We start from the raw sequence: 20,237 nt of genomic DNA, 5'->3' as shown, positions 1-20,237 counted from the left end.
TCACAGAATTTTGAGCATCATAGTTAAGCAGTATTTGGGCAGAAATGGATCTGTGAGCCTTGAAATAAACCACCAGTTCTTAAAATCCGCCTAGAACAGATGTTGACTGTTAACTGTGTTGGTGAATAAGCAATAAAGGGCTTGAGCTGGGGGGAAATACATGGAAGAATTTTTTAAAAACCTCCAGTCCTGGGGGTGGATTCTTTCTGCCCCCAACCACTTTCACCCACAGACATTGGGGGCTAACTGACCACATACTATAAGCATTAGTCTACCAGAAGATTTTGAACTAGTGAAGAGAATTTATCATATGAGACTAGTAGAATCAGAAAAGTAGGCCAGTAGAGCTTTACCATGTCTGTGCTAAAGCAATCATTTGGACAAAATATTTCCCCATGAAATTTAGGTAAATTTTGCCTCCTCTTAAAATAAGTCTGACCATTGTTATACAGTAAGAGGTAGACTTGGAAATACTGTTGAACATTGTTTGAATTACTGTGCCCTTAGGAGTCAGTTTGATTTCCGAAGGAGAAAAACTAAATACAGTTCCTGTCATCCGTGCACAATTTACTGTCTATTGATCATTTTGATTAACTTTAACAGTATGATCATTTTTTATCTCTCTCACCACTATACTCCATTTACCTCTTAAATGGCAGTCCCATCAAATTCTAAGATTAGGTTGCTTTTTGGTCAAGTAAAAGTACTCATGGATTCTAAATTATATTTTCCCCATGATATGTTACTGTGAAATCACTAGTTTAGTATTTGACCCCAAATAAGATTGAAAAACTGTTTTGTTAATATGCTTTCTTGCTAGAGTTTAAGTTTATTACAAAATATCCTGAATGACCCAAATTGGTTAGTAACTCACAGTTGAATTCCTATTTTAAAATCCTCTAGTTCTCACAAGTCATACCGAAACTAGCAATCTGCTTTTCAACATTTGCAATAGCATAGCGTTGTTCTCCACAAGCCATACTGGTTTTATAAAGTATGTACTATAGAGGCTGACTCAGAGCATTTTCAGATGCTTTGGCTTTGTATTTCTAAAAAAAAAAAAAAAAAAATCTTTTCCTTCATCTCATACCCAAATCACAGATCACATATATGCAAAAATTGCAGAAATTTGGTCTGTAATACTAACTCCTGATAACTCAATCAAAGTTCTTTAATACTATGGTTTTTTAATCCAATGTTCTGTTGCCTTTATAAACTCTACAAACTAATTAGTAAATAACCTCACATTTTCAATCATTTTCCTTTGAAACATACTATATTTATTCACCTCACTAAAACACTGAGCAAAAAAACTTCCGGAAGATGTGTGGAAATAAAATTATTGGTCTAATTATAAAGCAGAAGTATTTGGGGCTTGATTCCAAATGTTTTAATTAAACAGGAAAAGCAGTTTTAAGTGAAGCTTGCTACAGTTAGCCAACTTATATTAATATAATAACTTCCTTGCCCTCATCACATGCAAAATAAATTATAAAAAAGTGAATGACCTTTGTTCTATCAAATCTTAAAAAATAAAATCATATTGTTTTGTTTGATGATTTAAAACCTATCATCATTTTTAAAATTCAACAATGCTTAGACACATTTAGCAATTTTTCTTAATTTTATAATCTGTTCTATAAACACAGAGTTTTTTTTCTAAAACTTTTAAAAATGATTATTTTCTAGTTTTGCTAGAAATAAAAAGTGGAAGATTCTACCGCAAGGCATCAGTCCATGGTAAATTAATCTTCAAGGGGTTTTAACATTACCCTGTGGACAGTCAATGACTACAGAAAATTACATGTTAAAATATGAACAGTCCTAGGGGCCCTAGCTATGAATAAAAGATAATCAAGGAAAATGCAGTTGAGAGTTTATTTTCCTTTACTTTTCCTAATCAGATTAGTTCTGGGGATGTTATACACCAAATCCTCAGACGTTGCAATTCAGGTCTCAGACGCTCTACCCTGAGGCTGGTTCCAACTCAGAGGAGTAAATCCCCCGCTCACATTCGCTCTTTCTCCATACCCCTCATATTTTAAAAGCAACCTTAAACTTTTAAATAGTGACAGTAACTCAACTTTAGGTTTGTAGTGCTTGATGGGGTTAGGGTATGGGAAGGTGGCTTTAATATCAGAGGTGGGGAAGGGAAGGAGTGAACGTCGGGTTTAAGGACTTATTCAGCTAGGGGACAGGGTTTGTGCGGTTTAAGATACAAGATTTCGACAATTTAGGGGGCAAAAGAGATTCAGAGATTCGGATTTGGAAATTGTAAATTAGAGCCACTTCAAAGAGCTGCTGTGAAGTTTAAAATGAGTTAGCTACGCTCTAAAGCTCTAAAATGAGCTCGCTAAGCGCTAAAGCTCTAAAATGAGTTAGCTAAGCTCTCACAGTGTGATCTGAGAGTGCTTCAGCATCACCTAGGAACTGTTAGAAAATGCAGAATCTCAGGCCCCATCCCGGATCTACTAAACAGGAAACGTGGGCGAGGTGGAGGAGAGGGGCTTTGGGGGGTGTGTGGACACGACAGATCGGTGTTTTAATAAGCCCTACAGGAAATACATGTTAGAGTTTGAGAACCACTGCTCTAAGGAACTGCACGAATGTTCATTAGTTGGGAGATTAAAGTAGGCGAGAAGAAGGACGGAAGGGAGGGAGGCAGGGAGGGAAAAGGAGGAGAGGAGAGGAGAGGAGAATATCGAGAGGATCGAGAGGGTGCAGAGCAGACCTCAGACAGAGGACAGGGCTCTTTGAAAGAAAACCGGGAGTGGCCGGATGGCTACGTAGAGAAATCCTAGGTTCGGCTCTGGGACCTTCCCAGGACTGTCCCTCCAAGCAGGAGCCCTGCGGACGCCCGGCACCGGCAGGTGGCGCCGGACGGACAATTGACAAGGAGGCGGAGTCTGCCCAGGCAGAGCAGGCTCGCGCTCTGGAGGTTCGGGCGCCGAGCGGCGCTGGGCACCTCCGGGCCGGTGCTGCCGCGACTTACCGTCAGATCGCGCCGAGAGACGGGTGAGTCCCTTGAATTGTTCTGGCTCGCTGCTTGTTCCCTGCCGCTCGGTGTCCCTGCGAGGCCGGGCACCGGCTCCCAGCATCGGGAGGAGTGTAGGGGGTTGCGAGCCCTCCCAGGACTGAAGCAGTGGCGCTTCGGGGCGAGGGCAGCTCAGTTTGCCCCTCGCGCGCCGCTCTGGGACACGCTGCCTTCCAGCGAGCTCTCCGCGGAGCACACCGCTCCATTGTGGCTGGTCCAGGGGCTGGGAGCCGGGGACTCACAGGAAAGCCTTTTCTCTGGGGACTCAGGGGATATGATGAGTTATTAAGTTTGTCCTTAGGTTGGGTTCTGATGGCAAGTTTTCCAACTTGGCAAAATCGCCACGAGTTTGCATAGTATTGATGAATGATTGGTACGTACTACTTAAAACCGTGCAACTCGTCTTCAAGTTTCCTAGTAACAGAGAGTTTTCATCTTAAGTCCTTGGAACATTAGTCCGACTCTTTCAGGATCTCAGTTAGGATTCAGGTTTCCTCCAAATAGTCAATCAAGGCTTTATATGTGTCAGGTGTGAAATCCACTGGAAGGAGTTTGTAGACATAAAATTTACGAACACTTCCAAATTCCTGACTCTGTTCTTTTTGTAAAAAAAAAAATCCTTATTGAATAAAAGGTCATTCGTTTAGCACACGGAGGAAGCAAGGCCTAACAACACAGCCCAGTGAAGAAAAACATCTCCCCTTCACATAGTTAAATGTGGTAAAGTAAGTTTGCAGTTAAAAGTATAGAAGATTTGGAAATGCAATGCAACTGACCATGTATCCCGGTCATTGAGTGTCTTCATATTCCAAATTCTTCAACATAAACATAAGTCAGTTGGACTGTGTCAATATTTAGCAGGAACGTCAGGTCCTGGTACAGCAAAATGGAACAGTCACATCAGAAATAGGCTTTGCTTTTTAATGGAGATGAAAGAGAACTTTGGATCAAATTCTGGCGTTCCTAACATCTGAATACTGTGCTGTTTCCTGTTGATTTTGTTGATGAAAAGATTTTATTGTAGAATTTAAATTATATATTTGGTTAATGTCTGAGGGAAACCAACATATTTTATTTGACTGATATTTTATTTTCTTGGCTTCAGGGTACAAGGTGGACTGTGGGTGACACAGTCAACAAGCTCCCTAACTGCCCGGGGTTTTTCCTTGGCTTTGCTCTTCAGTATGGTCTCCCTACCATGCGGACAAATGGTTGGATACCTCTCCAGGGCCACTCTGGCTTTTCACCCAGATTCTGTGCAAAGTGGCCCTCAATCAGCAAATACTACCAACTTGCTAGATGCTCCAGGACCAGGTCCTGAAGAGAGCCCTCACCCTTCCCACGCCACCATCTGTCCATAAAACTTTGTCTTCCTTTCCGATGCGTTGCACTACCATGCAGTCAGTTCTTGAAATGTCTGCCTTCTCTCCTAGACTTTAAGCTTTTTGAAAGCAGAGTCTCCATCTTATTTAACTTTATATTCCCGCTGCCTACCTGGTTGTTCACAGTATAGTTAATGACTTACTATTGAAAAAGTGTAGATTTGTATGTTAACATCTTTGCCATCCTGAAACTCACAGTTAACACATCTCCCAAGCATGGTGAATTATTTTGTGTATTTGATTACAGTAAGTAAAACTTGTATTCCTAGTCATATACACACCCCCAAATTACTATATTAATAATGTTGGTTAAATCACCAAATGATTTGGAATAATACTTCTTAAACAAATAGACTGTAAAACCCCTCCAGAGCAGACACGAAATCTCATTTCTCTTTTTCCTCCTCAATGTCTGTCATAGAGTTCATAGATACTTGAAGATTGGCATATGCTTTACTCAGAACTCTTTCAAATGCCACTGATATACACCTTACTCAAACTAACTTAAGCAAAATAGGGATTGTATTGGCTTGTGTAACTGAAAAATTCAGGATCTGGTCTCAGAAACTCTAAATATTTAAATATGCCAGGACTCTTCTGTGTCTTTCCCCATTTCTTGCTTAGGCTTCTGTGTGTTGGCTTTCTTCTGTCCTTTTGAAGACATCTTCCTCCTTACAGCATGTAGAAGAAAGCATGGTAGGCTTCTATCATCCCTATATAACAGAATATTAAAGATATCTTCTCTTTATCTTTCATTTCCAAATATAAACATCAGAGAAGGACTCTAATTGGTTCAACTAGAGTTGTATGCCATCCCTAAGCCAATCAGTGTGATGAGCAGAATAGAGAACTGTCATTAGTCAAGACTGAGTCATATGCCCACTTCTGTGGCCAAAGGAGGGCATTTCTCTGGATGGAGGAAATGTTTTAGATCATAAAATAGTGGGAAAAGAATGTGGGCAGACCAAAAAAAATATTCTCAGCATGAATATTGTGAAATTTTGAAATAACGTATGGAAAATGTTCTTAGAGCACTTCAACAAAGGCACATGTTGGCATTATGTAAAGATGACTCCTCTTTATTCTCTGTGAAGATCAAACCTTTAAAAGTTGGAGAATGTTTTAAGTGTTTTAAGCTGCTAGAAACAACTTTCCACTTAATAAAGTATTACAGATGGTCTAAAATTCAGAAACACTTGGAATGTTCCTGTCAATCAAATGGTTATATATCTAATCTGTTTTCTTACTGAATTTCATAAAGAATAAATTGGCAATGTATTCCTCTGGAAATAAATTTAGAACTAATAAAACAGTGAATAATGTTGTGACATCATATGGTTCCCTTTCCTAAAAAATGTTACACCAAGCCCAAATGAGGATCTGTGGACAGTGTTAAGGAAAAGATTCTTTTATCGGGCAGGAAGTGTGACAAAATAATTTCCACAGGGTTAAATATGCTAGCATATTTAAATATGCTAGCAACGCTTGTCTTACCAACAAAAACCAGGCTGTGACTCCGATGGGAAAATGGCACTTCTAAAACACAACCTTTCAGTCCTTTGTGCTGCTATCAGCACTCACCTTACCGAGAGTGTCTATTCTGTTCATTTTCTGAAACTCAGAGTACATTTCCCCATAAAATCATTTCACCATTATTTCAGATTCCAGTGTCAACGCCAAAAGTCTATTAAACACAACTTCCTGAAATATAATCTTATATCAGCAAACTCCAACCTCCACTGACAACATTGTTATTCTCAAAAAACTACATTCCTAATTCTATTTACCTTTGAGGGGAGTTGACTTTCCTCCAAATGAGCACCTGGAGTTAAAGTCTCCTAAAATAAAAGGCAACATCTGACCCTTTGAATTCCATATAGACACCTGGATCATTCATTGCACTGATAGTTGGACAAAGAAAAACACTATTGACACAAGGGCACTTGTTTGAATTCTTATAGATTATAATATGAGGTTAAATGAGTCAATCAGTCTATATTTTAAATTGCACTTTATCTGCCACTCTAGCCCTTATATGAGTAAATTTTTCATATTGCCCTATCAAACATTAATATCATAAATAGCACAGATGTGAAGAAGATAATTATTTTTATTTGCACAGGTGGCTGAGGCCATACTATTTTATAGAATTAATGGAGAGCAGACAAGACATCACAAACCAAGAAGAACTTTGGAAAATGAAGTCCAGGAGAAATCGAGAAGAAGATGGTTATTTGGTAAAATAATAATATTAATTAATTAATTAAAATCTATAAATAATTCAAATGCTGTTCTATATCTCCTAGTGTTATAAAAGTGATTTTCACCCTAGTCTGCTGATATCTTTACTCTGATTCCTGGCACTGATGTCGTGATGGCTAAAGGGCAGTGTGGGCTATGAGAGGAGTTGTACGTTGACTGTCATGGACTTAGCTGAATAACCTTGAATAAGTCACTGAAAATCCTGGGTCTTGGTTTATCTATAAAGTGAGAGAGTTGGACCAGATCATCTCCAAAGCCCTTCCAATTCTTTCTAACATTCTGTGGGTCTAAGTTTTTTGAAAAAGTCATCAATGCCCGTATAACAGTAGTTTTGTAAACTGTTTTTTTCATAGGCTCCATGGCAGTTTACCAAGAGATCATCAAGTTAATTGATGATTCACTGTTTAACCAAATAAATTCAACTTTGGAATAAGAATCATTTGTCACACTTTTGCCCCACATCAAGATTAAATGTTTCTTACTAAATTATTTGACTGAACAAGTGGTGGAAAATTTTGCTTCCAAATTCTTTTTACCTTTCTAACTGATCTCAACTACAGTTTTAACAGAAAGTATTTATTTTATCTTAATTATCTTAATAGGAAAAATAAGGTAGTACAAGTACATACTGTCTAAAATAAGTGTGCATAAAATAAAATCATTTTCATTTTTCAAGTGAACTGTCTTACTTGCTGTTCCATGATTCTTCACCCATAACCAGAAAATTGATATCCATTGATTGTTTTAACATGCAGAGATGGCAGAAGCTGTATAATGCTCAACTCCCTTCTAAATGGAGTAATTGGAAAAAGCATTGGATGTAATAGTGATTTGTTACTGAAAGTAAAAGTCAAATGGCAAGAGGTCATTTGTAAACACTAAAAATTATAGAGAACTATGCGAATTAAAGTTACTCTGCATAAAATGAGGAAATGAACAAGATAATCACTAACATCATTCTGAGCATTAAAATGTTATGGGTCTACATCTAGAGCTATAAGAAATTAGGAATAACATATTAGGTGAGAAAGTGAATTTATTCATAAAGTAACACAATATGAAACACTCTGCTATAAGTTCTAATTTTGAGGGTTTTTTTTTTTTTAATTTGCTGGTATATCAGTCAGTTGGGGAAGTGACGTAATATTCACTGCAAACTTCTTTTGAATTGTTGACTACCTAGAAATGCAACTGGGTAAAGAAATATAACTTTCTCAGGAAATAAATCATCCCTGTGGGATTTAACTACTTATATAGCCTTTGTACCATTTTAATAGACTATTCGTCTATTAGTACTTATACAAATGAGATATTTTATGAATTTGAGACTACATGATGGGGGGAGGGATAAATTGGGAGATTGGGATTGTCATATACATACTACTATATATAAGATAGATAACTAATAAGAAACTACTGTATAGCACAGGGAACTCTACTCAATACTCTGTAATGTAATGACCTATATGGGAAAAGAATCTAAAAAATAGTGGATATACATATATTTATAACTGATTCACTTTGCTGTACAGCAGAAACTAACACAACATTGTAAATCAACTATACTCCAATAAACATTAATTTAAAAAAAGACTACAAGATGGAAATTACATATTTTTATCTAATAGTAATGACTATATTATTCCTGTTCCTTTGTACTTGAATGAATGGAGTTTGCAGAGGGTTGTCCAGTAACCAAAAGAAATTATAAAACAAATACAACTATGACTACTTACAAGTGTTATTATTTTTACCAAAGATTGCTGGATTTTTTTTTATGTTTTTCAGTTTTTGTTTCCCAGTTGCATTATTTCATTCTTTTACACTTTCAAGATAGAAACACAATGGTCTGAGCTCTAGTGGAGGTATCTGAAGCATGTATTTCTTTTGACTTAAAGAAAAATGAGTAACAGAAATTATGGAGAACCCCCAGTAAGGTAGGATAACTAAGTATACCTTTGATCATTGCCACATAGTCTATGCCACCTTCCACTAACCAGTATCCAAAAGCAAGGTTCAAAATGTCCCTTTTTACTGATAAGTACAATGAGCAGTAAGTAATTAGTTTGAGAGACATCCCATTGTTTTGTTCAATTTTAAGATGTTCATTTTCTTTCCTTTGTAGAATAAGGATTCAAGAGAGACCAGCGCACCGAAAAGACCTGTGCTTTTGCACTTGCACCAAACAACCCATTGTGATGAATTTGATTGCCCCCCAGAGCTTCAGCACAAACAGGAACTCTTTCCAAAGTGGCGTTTACCTATTAAAATCGCTGCTATCGTATCATCTCTGACTTTTCTTTACACTCTTCTGAGGGAAATAATTCACCCTTTTGTAACTTCCCATCAACAGTATTTTTATAAAATTCCAATCCTGGTCATCAACAAAGTCTTGCCAATGGTTTCCATCACCCTCTTGGCACTGGTTTATTTGCCAGGTGTGATAGCAGCAGTTGTGCAGCTTCATAATGGAACCAAGTATAAGAAATTTCCACATTGGTTGGATAGGTGGATGGTAACAAGAAAGCAATTTGGTCTTCTCAGTTTCTTTTTTGCTGTACTGCATGCAGTTTACAGCTTATCCTATCCAATGAGACGATCCTACAGATACAAGTTGCTAAACTGGGCATATCAACAGGTAGGATGACATTACTGACAATATCACTAAACTAAAAAGTCTAAGTCTCCTAACAAATTAGCTGTTTCTTATTTTAATATCAGTACCCCAAACCTCTGTTGAAACCCTGTGTTGAGAAAGTAATCTGCTTTTTAAAATTTTTTATTATAACTCTTCACTGGGGCTTGGTTGTATAATTCTACTTTGAGGAAAGTTTTCTAAGCTGAAAATAGTAAACTACAACTTTAACAACATAAACAAGTATTTTGTTCATGGACCGAGCCACATTTCAATCTTCTACCACCCTCAGAAGATTTCTTTTTAATGCTAATTGTTCCTATTTTCTGCTTATTTACCCTATATACACACATATGACAATTCTAACCAACAAATAACCATTATATAAATTAATAAAACAGATTATATAAATTTTGTGTTCAAGGAAAAAGATCAATAGCTCCTATGTCATTTCTCTTAGAGAAATGCAAAAATAAAGTCATAAATTTGTGGAGGCCCCTAGTCATCAGGTCCTCCATAGTAGAGGGAGCGTAGAAGGAGGTTCTTATACTGGAAACAAGTGTTGTTTGCATTTTTTCCTTCCTCTTTTCACCCTCTCTTAGGTCCAACAAAATAAAGAAGATGCCTGGATCGAGCATGACGTTTGGAGAATGGAAATTTATGTGTCTCTAGGAATTGTGACACTTGCAATACTGGCTCTGTTGGCTGTGACGTCTATTCCATCTGTGAGCGACTCTTTGACATGGAGAGAATTTCACTATATTCAGGTAAATTATATATAAAAAAAACTCTGGTTCCTCAGAGAGGTAAATCTTCTTTTTAAGCTTATAATATCCTCAAGTATATTGACTTTACCCCATAAAAGAATAATAGATGGTTTTCCAATAGCAAAGATCTCACACTTGTTCCAATTAAAAATGTGCTCTCCTATCATTTTTCCCTCTTGCTGATAAATAGGAGAGGTGTTTTCTAGACATATATAAGAGGCATTACTCAAAGAAAAATATTATTTCTAACATTTGAAGCTTGTTGGACAAGCTTTGGACAAAGCTGTCTATCTAATAACAACAAATGTGATATTTTAGAAATTCAATATTGTTTTCTTAGTTCTCCAAAAGTAAAAAAAATTTTGCCTATCCTCTGATTTTATTCATGCCTTTTAAGTTACACAGCTTTGTACTCTCCTCCTTGAAATATGGAGTTTTATCTACCAAAGGTATTATAATATCTAATTTTAAAAGCTTCTTTTTCCAAGTTACATTTTATGTAGCTTATTCACTTGAAGTTACTCAATATTCCTGGAATTCAAAACTGCCTCAGATTTACTGAGCTTAACTTCCTAGTGGTAGATTACACCCTAGAAAGAACAATGGGATCCATGTCGGACAAGATTCAAAGGACTAAACTTAATTCAGTCCTTAAGCGCTGCCAAGATTTTTTAAATTATATACATAGCTTTAACTTTTATGGGTAGACATCTTTGGAAATTCCCACAAAGTCAGTTAATCCTCACTATCCTTTGTACACATCCATGCATGTACTCCAACAGACACCTTATCAGGACATCTGATTAAGCTGGAAAGAATGTCTCCATCGGAATTATTTGAATGTGGTTTACAGATGGTGCCACATTTTCCAGGTGCAATATTTGCTGATTTTGTAGGTTTAGCTTGATAGCCATTGGAGTTGTCTGTTCCTCATTAAATAACTCTCTTCTTACATTGCTCTGCCTGTCACACATATGCTGTGCATCACTTTACAGATTTAATTACAAATTCAAGCGCTGTATCTTGACAACCCAACCCATTCCACTCTGTGTACAATACCTAGCCCATAATATGTATACAATACACATTTGGTAAATTAATCTTCAACTAATTACATACATTTTTCAATTAATAACCTAGCAACTTTTCATTTACAATCTAAGTACTGGCTACTTTATGATTTACCTTGGAGATTTATATTTGAAAATATAAACTTAGCTATTTGGTTGTATTCATTGGGGCTTACTGCTGAATAATTGTGAGTTGGATTCATTCTGACAGTCTAGTGAACATTTCCTGTAAAGTGAATAGAAGTCAGAAGATATCTAGAAGAGCTATTGCCGGAATTCCATAAAATTACATAGGTGAACAATTCTTTTTAAGTAACTTTATCTGGATGGTGCCAAGTATCCCAATGCAAGCTGATATTTTTCTTCACATCTCCATATCTCTCTGTTTCGTTCAAACATTGAAATAATTGTTGGTATTTTTCCACTTTATCAAAATGTTTGATTTTTCTAACAAAGACCAAGCTCATTCACTTTAGTATTAATATACCAAAATCACAATCACTTTAGTTGCCTTTGTAATTGATAAAGATCACTAATATCAAGTTGATTTTTGCACTGATCTTCAGTCAACCCACCAATATTTATTGAGCACCTAAAATGTGCACAGCATTGTGTTGATTCTGCAGGGATCCTGTGATGAGTCAGACAGAGTCTCTGATTTTGGGTGTCTCTTGATAAGCAGAATTAAGGCAAATGCACAAGAGACAAAGCATCATAAAATAAATGTCATAAGAGAGAAGAACAAGGTATGGAGAAAGGGAAGGCAATGTTATCGATTTTCTGAGACCAAAAGGAGAATGGTTGTGAATTTTCTCAACTTAGATAGCCTGGAGACAAAGGCATTACCCACATGTAAAAAGAGTGGAAATATGAGTGGACATTGTCGAGAAACGTAATAGGAAAACAAATGGAGATGAATGGAAGAATTTTCCAAGCAACAAAACAGATCTAGATGATATAGGATGGAATAAACTCTAAATGAACCAATCTCACCAAGATAATTCTTTTTTCTTTTGCAGAGCAAACTAGGAATTGTTTCCCTTCTGCTGGGCACAATACATGCATTGGTTTTTGCCTGGAATAAATGGGTAGATATAAAACAATTTGTATGGTATACACCTCCAAATTTTATGATAGCTGTTTTCCTTCCAATTGTTGTCCTGATATGCAAAGCCATACTACTCCTGCCGTGCTTGAGAAAGAAGATACTGAAGATTAGACAAGGTTGGGAGGATGTTACCAACATTAACAAAACTAAGATGTCTTCCCAGTTGTAGAATTGCTGTTTACACACATTTTTGTCCAATATTGATATATTTTATCATAAACACTTCAAATTTGTATTTGTTTAATAAAATGACCACTTGAGGATCTTAACCTATCTCTTTGTTTATGGGTGGTGTTTGAAATATGTGTATTTCCTTGCAGATGTGATTCAAAGCGAGAAGTTAAATAACCTTTATCACATTCTCTATGTTTAGTAAAGCTGAGCATAAAAAATAATCATATCTCATTTGTCAGACTACATAGCATTATAAATAATAAAAAGCCTTGAAATACCAGTCCTTGCCACTCCTTAAAAGTTATCACGAACCATGAAAAAAAGATATTATCTGATGGCCAAGAGGCACATGAAAAAATGCTCAACGTTGCTAATTATTAGAGAAATGCAAATCAAAACTACAATGAGGTACCACCTCACACCAGTCTGAATGGGCATCATTAAAAAGTCTACAAATAACAAATGCTGGAGAGGGTGTGGAGAAAAGGGAACCCTCCTACACTGTTGGTGGGAATATAAGTTGGTGTAGCCACTGTGGAAAACAGTATGGAGGTTCCTCAGAAAACTAAAAATAGAATTGCCATATGATCCAGCAATCCTATTCCTGGGCATATATTTGGACAAAACTATAATTCAAAAAGATACATGCACCCCAGTGTTCATTGCAGCACTATTTACAATGGCCAAGACATGGAAACAACCTAAATGTCCATCGAGAGATAAATGGATAAAGAAGATGTGGTACATATACACAATGGGATACTACTCAGCCATAAAAAAGAACAAAATAATGCCATTTACAGCAACATGGATGCAACTAGAGATTATCATACTAAGTGAAGTAAGTCAAAAAGAGAAAGACAAACACCGTATGATATCACTTATATGTGGAATCTAAAATATGACACAAATGAACTATCTAGGAAACAGAAACAGAATCACAGACATAGAGAACAGACTACTAATTGCCAAGGGGGATGGGGTTGGGGGAGGGATGAAGTGGGAGGCTGGGGTTAGCAGATGTAAGCTTTTTTATATAGAATGGACAAATTAAAAGGTCCTACTGTATAGAACAGAGAACTATATTCAATACCCTATGATTTTAAGGAAAAGTTTGATAAATTGGACTAAATAAACAGTTGTCAAAAGATACCATTAAGAGAGTGAAAATGCAAGCTACAGGGTGGGAGAGAATATTGCTACAATGGGGTCATATCCAAGATATGTTTAAAAAAAAAAACTCCCATAAAAAAAAAAATACCCTATGATAAACCGTAATGGAAAAGAATATATATAAAAGAATTATATATATATATATATAAAACTGAATAACTTTGCTGTACAGCAGTAATTAATACAACACTGTAAATCAATTATACTTCAATATTTTTTTAAGTTATTATCTGAATCTACCACACTAGTATATCCAATGTTTATGACTGTTGTTAAAGAACTTTCATTTTCCCATAATGGAACACCCATCTCAAAAAACACATGGATTATGACTACACAAGTAAAGCAATAGAATAAGATCAGATACACATCCAGGCAAAATAAAACTCAGGTTTTCCAGGAGAAAAGGTAAATTCAGTTTTCTACATCTGAGTTATGTACAACTCGGTTGAACTTACCTTAATACATTGGCCAAAGCATACCATGAACCAGGTCATCAGAGAGCAAACTATACATCAACTATCAGGGCTTGCTAACCCAACCAACTATACTTCAGAGGTTTTCCATAATTAGCAAAACTAACGCAAACCTTGTCTTTTATACAGATAAATTATTTATTATGATTAAAGACAATAGAGCTAATACTAATGGTACAAATTAGGAAAAACAATTACATTCACTGAGCGGAGTTCAGTTTTTTAACTTTTTGTTCTATTACAAAGGATGATTATTCATTATTACATGGGGGCTAAGGAGCCTTCTGGAGTATAAATTTGAATTTTACACACTATTGGGATTCAGACGTATAGATACATGTCTGCAGATAGGGTTTAGGGTACACAACTGGAAATAGAGTAGACCAGCGGTCCCCAACCTTTTTGGCACCGGGACCGTTTTCATGGAAGACAATTTTTCCACGGACCAGTTGCGGGTGGGGATGGTTCAGGCAGTAACGCGAGTGATGGGGAGTGATGGGGAGTGGCAGATGAAGCTTCACTCGCTCACCTCCTGCTGTGTGGCTGGGTTCCTGCTGGTCCGCAGCCCGCGGGTTCTAGAATTGCAAATCAGATTCAGCAAGGAGATGTAACTATGGGAGCACTTAACTAAGCTTGACGCATGTCATACCATAGTCAACCAGCTCTGCTATGCAGCAGTCAAGTACCTGCATTCCCAACTGCATTGCAAGATGGCAAAATGTTAGCACCTCCAGTTCTAAGAGGGAGAACTCGACTTTCAACCTTCCTGGCACTAAGATAGCATTGAGGCTGCAGCTTGGGAACAGGGTTCTAACCTGAAGTGGCACTTCAATGTAGAGACAACATCTGAGTTCTGGCTTGGTTACTGAAGTCCTGTCTCTGTTAGCCATGGTAATAAGTGACAATAGACCTATTCTGAAACACAGAATTCCCAGTGATAGGAGAAAGGGGGTCTACAAGGGCCTTAGAAGTAAAGCACGAAAACATCTAGATTCAATTTGTACTCAGGGGCTATTGAAAACTAGACCATTCACTCTTTGTATCTTTTCTGAATTTTTAACAATTGTTGGGTAATATTGTTATGAGCAGAAGAAAACAGTAAAAGTTGTCTTAGAAAGAATAAATATTATATTCTAGTACAAGCTTAGATTTCTTGTTACTCAATGAAAATGTATAAAGCACCTCCCATATACCAGGCCCAGTGCTAGACAGAGGATATATCAAGATAGAAATGACCTAGTTCCTACTCACAGTCTCACAGGGAAGACAAATTTTAGTACAGCAATGAATTCTAGCTTACTGGTATCACTAAAGAGGGAATGACCAGCTCTGTTTAGAAGGGCAAAGTCAGGAAGCTGTGAGGTTGATCCAAAGAAGAACTATTTGAACTGGGAATTAAAGTATAAGTAGGTGTCCTTCAGCTAGAATGGCAAGATAGGTAGCATAGTGAGAAGCATGGAGGTGTAAAATGATGGGATGGAATGTATTGGAAGGACTAGCATTCAGGAATAGAGCAGGTGAAGGAAATACCAGATTAGGTAGGGACACAGGCCAGACAGATCAACAAGTTCATTGTATGACATGAAACTAAATTTGGACTTTGTTCTCTAGGGAATAGGGAAGTCACTGAAAAACTCTAAATGGAAGCTTAACATGATCATATTTGTAATTTAGAAAGATTTATCTACAGACTATCCAGGAGATAGATTTGATAGGGGTCAGGGGCAGTGGGAGCAGTGGTACAAAGGGTGAAGGCAAGTTGGAAGGCTGGAAGAATATCTACGTAGACAACAGCAGTATCCCAGGACAGAGGCACTAAGTTCCCAAACAGAGGTTGTTGCAGAGGGGGGATGGATAAAAGAGGAGAGCTAATGAAACATGGTAGGAAGATTGAATTTCCAGGAACTCATGACCAATAGGCCATGAGAAGTGAGAAGAAGAAAGGCATTTAGGATGGGACTTTTAGAATTCTATTAGCCTGAATGACTTAGAGAATGATGCCATTAAACAGGATAGGGAATTCTACAGGAGAAGCAGATTTTTAACCATAACAAAACCAGAATGAGTATTCTGTGCATTGTATGCTGTTTACAAAACACAGTTGTTAAGGAATGCCGTGTGTTTTGTTGTTGTTTCAGCATACACAAATATAATTACGAAACACATATAGTTTGTGGCAGTGAAAAGAAAAAGGAAGGTATTTCTCTGCTCCTTTGGTAAGGTGTTTTTTTAACACAGTCATGGAGAACAGTCACACAGGGTCTCCCTGGAGCACAAAGAACACCTAGAAAACTGCTGGCCAGGAGACCAGTGCCTTCCTTCCTCAAACAGAGCTTCCTTTCTGCTCAAAATGAAGGCTGCTGGGGTTTATTTTCTTTAAGCATTGCTCTATAGGGATCTTATAATCTTCAGTTAAAAAAATAAAACTATGAAAATGATGTCTTTTACTATTTTAATAATGAGTTACATTTAATGTTGTTTTAAGACAATAAAAAAGAAATTTGTGATTCTGATCTGATTTTCAGACCATAGACTTCTAAGGAAGCCTGTAAGAAATTATGGCCTAATGAGCATGGGATCTCTAAACTTAAACATTTGAATTAATAACAAAAATATGTAATTTTAATTGGTAACATTAATTCTAGAATTTTTTTCCAGGAACATGAACAAGATATAATAGCTGCTTTTTCTAAAACTGGTCTTCAAGGTAAAAGTGTTAGAAAATTTCCAGTTTGGATTTAATGTTAGGTTTTACTCAGTTATTAGAAGTTCTCCTTTTTTATGCCAGTTATTCCAGATGTCTTCAAGAGGCCCTTTGAAGAGGTAATAAATTATTTGATCTCTTATTTGTTGAAAATAATCCTATGCTTCAATAAATTAATAAATCACTGACTTGTGACCATTACACATGACCTGAGGCTAAAGTCCACTACCTTCTCCTTCTCAGCTAATTCCATTACTTCAGCTGGTCAAGGAGGCCTCACAGTTATTGCCAGTGAGTATGTGACATTCCCAGAATTATTAATGGATACCTCTTTGAACTGTGCCAAGGACAAGTTGCCAGTTCATGCAGCTATAAAATTATTCAACTGGAAGAGACTGATGACATCACCTGAGCTCACTGATCCCTCACCCAGAGGCATGACCCCACTGAAACGAGGCTTCCTCAGCAAAATGTTTGTATTTAGAACAACACTGAAGAAAGAGAAAAAGGGAAAAGAGCATAGGTGCCAAAATGGTAATGATGAGGAAGCTGTTGATCTTCTTAGAAACAATGCCCCCTCCTGCACCTCGACTGAACCAGGGAGTGACTCACTGGACAAGGTTTTCTGAGAGTCAGAGAACCAGGAATTGAAGCTCGAGGCTTGTGATGATCCGGCCATAACAACTGGCATGTACCCCAGCACACGACCTGGGAAATGATTTCAGACCTCCCTCGTAAGTTGAAGTTGCACTATCACAAAAGATAAATAATAATGGATTTACACAGTGAGTTAGTTATACAGTGTAAGAGCTGGAAGAGTAGGATTAATTTTCATCTTTTTAAATAGAACTTATGTGAGTGAAATTCCTAACAAAAGCCCACCATGTAATAGGGGCCAGAGTGGAAGTGGGCTCACAGGACCAGGAGATGTTCTTTTTTGTTATGTCTTCACCCCACTCACAAGCCCCTGTGACAACTTGAGCTCCATGGTACATGATTTGAAAACCCTTCCTCATTTATACAGATGAGGAAATGGATCTTTTTGTCAGGGATTGCTTATTTGCGAGGCACAAAAACCTACTCAAAGTCTCTTAAGTAAAAGGGAAGATATTGACAGCAGAAAGGGGATGCTGATATAACCTGCACATCAAGTGAATGATCTGTCCTCCCAGACCCTAGAGCTGGGATCCCACAAGAGTCTAAGTGTATCTGCTTGTTCTGTCTCTGCAGACAGATGTAGCAATGCTATGAAGTTCAAAGTGGGTTCTTTCCTATTTTCTCAAATTTGACAATTAGACCCACAGCTGGCAACAAAAGTGCTAAATAGTCCTCATTCTAATTTCAGAGAACAACCAGCTGTGGGGTCAGACAGAGTTTGCTGAGAGGTACTTTTCAGCAGAACCAGTGCTACAAAAACTCACCACCTCGCTCCTAATACATATAAAAGAGGACAGAGGGAGCCGTGAAGGTCTCCTTTAGTCTGGGAAGATTAGCATTATGAAGAGAAACTGTGTCCACGTCTTACCTCACTTCACCTCATCACAGGTTAAACCCTTCACCTACTCTACATCCTCACTGAAGAAGATGGACTTGCCTACCACACTGACTAACCTCACATTAAATTTATGATAGAAAACTTAAGCGAACTCTCTACACTGTCTAATCTTTGTATATTTCCATAGTGAATTTGGTTTTCCTCTTGTTAAAACTGCTGTATTACACCTTCCCTCTGCTCACACCAATAATAACCTTGTCTCCTGCACTCAACCGGTCAATTTTTGTTAGGAAATAGACATAATCAGAAAAGAACTGTCTCATCTTCTCACCAGCAAATGTATCCACCAATGTACATACATCTGGTACCCTTAACCTCCACTTATTACAACACTGTCCCTGTCCCCAAGGCCAACTCTTCCATTTCAGAATTAAATCTAATCCCCTTTTCTACTTAAAAAGCTTATACACATCTTTCCTATGTCATCAATTTACCCATCTCTGCTGTATTATTCCCATTAATACACAGTATTGAAAAATAAGTAAATAAAATACTTTGAATCAATGTCTCCCTTTAGTTCTTGACCCATTTCTCTGTAAAACTTTAAAACAAAATTTTAATATTTGCTTACTTTGATATTAATTTATCTATTCAACTTTCTTTGGATTAGTACTTGCACAGCATATATTTTCCCATCCTATTACTTTCAACCTTTCTGTTTTCCCATATTTTTAGGTATGTCTTCTGAGAACAACATATAATTGTCATTTTTAAATTCAGTTTGGTAATATTTGTTTTTAATGATAGCATTTAGGCCATATATATTTAATGTAATTATTGACATGTTTGGACTTCATTCTACCATCTTACTGTGTGCTACCTATTTCCTCACCAAGTTCTATGTTCTTAATGTCTTTATTATATAGCATTTTTCTGATTGAGAATATTCATTATTCCAGTTTTCCCCTCTATAACAGTTATACATTTTTTTTTTTTTACTATTTTTAGAAGTTACTCTAGAGATCACACAATTTAGCAAAACCCAACATTAACTGGCACTTTTACCTTTCCTAATACAATGTGAGAAACTTGTTTCTCTCTGTTGTTGTGTATTTTAATTCTATATATATATAGACCCAAAAGAAATTATAACTACTGTATTATACAGTCGTTTAGATTTATACACATTTACCCTTTTGGTTGCTCTTTATTCTTTTCTGCATCTCCTAGCTCCCGTCTGGTTTCATTTTTTCCACTACCTGGAAAAAAAAATCTTTAGTGTTCCTTTCAGTGCATAATTCATGTCTGCTGGAAAAAATTCTTCTCTTCACAAGTTTTTGGTCTGAAAATGTCTTTATTTCATTATTGACAGATTTTTTTTAGATGTTTAGAAATCTAGCTTGGCAGTTATTTTCTTTCTAAACTTTGTAGAAAGTTCCATTGTTTCTGATAAAAAAGAGAAATCTCATTCTAACTGTTGCTTCATGAGGTTCCTGTGACTAGTTTTTTTTTTTTTTTTCTCTGTGGCTTAGTTTTCAGTCCTTTTGCTATTGTTAGGCTAAGTGTGGTTTATCCTTTCAGTTATCTTAGTTGGATTTTGTAGTGTTTCTTGAATCTGTGATTTGATATTCATGAACAAGCTTGGAAAATTCTCAGCCATTGTCTTTTCAAATATTGCTTGTGTCTCATTTTCTCTCTCCCTTGCTTCTTCCAAGACTCCAATTGTTCATGCTAGATGTTCACACTCTATTTCCTGTCAACCTTAAAAATGAAATAACAAGGTCTTAACTAGCTAAAATGAGCCAAACGCTATAACAGCAGAGAAATTGCAATTTGGGACAAGCAAACTATAAAAAGCCATAAGCAAATCTAAGGAGACAAAGGGAAGGTCAGCTTTTATTATGCTTTAGGAGGAAACTGGGGAGGGCTGTGGCGGGTTTTGTTTTGTTTTGTTTTT

The 20,237-nt window shown here is 36.8% G+C and overlaps 1 protein-coding gene across 1 annotated transcript; it reads left to right on the top strand.

Moving 5' to 3' along the window:
• The first annotated feature begins 6,543 nt into the window (after positions 1-6,543).
• On the top strand, positions 6,544-12,510 carry STEAP1 (STEAP family member 1). The gene is made up of 4 exons (XM_029233604.1): positions 6,544-6,653; positions 8,804-9,316; positions 9,916-10,080; positions 12,170-12,510. The coding sequence occupies exons 1-4, from the start codon at positions 6,570-6,572 to the stop codon at positions 12,425-12,427; spliced, it is 1,020 nt and encodes a 339-aa protein (XP_029089437.1). The 5' UTR covers positions 6,544-6,569; the 3' UTR covers positions 12,428-12,510.
• The last annotated feature ends 7,727 nt before the right edge of the window (positions 12,511-20,237 follow it).

Source organism: Monodon monoceros, unplaced genomic scaffold (assembly GCF_005190385.1).
Source record: "Monodon monoceros isolate NGI ecotype Baffin Bay Population unplaced genomic scaffold, NGI_Narwhal_1 Super_Scaffold_2, whole genome shotgun sequence".
NCBI classification, from domain to species: Eukaryota; Metazoa; Chordata; class Mammalia; order Artiodactyla; family Monodontidae; genus Monodon; species Monodon monoceros.
The sequence above is the reverse complement of the archived record's forward strand: the minus strand, read 5'-3'. Positions and strand labels throughout refer to the sequence as shown.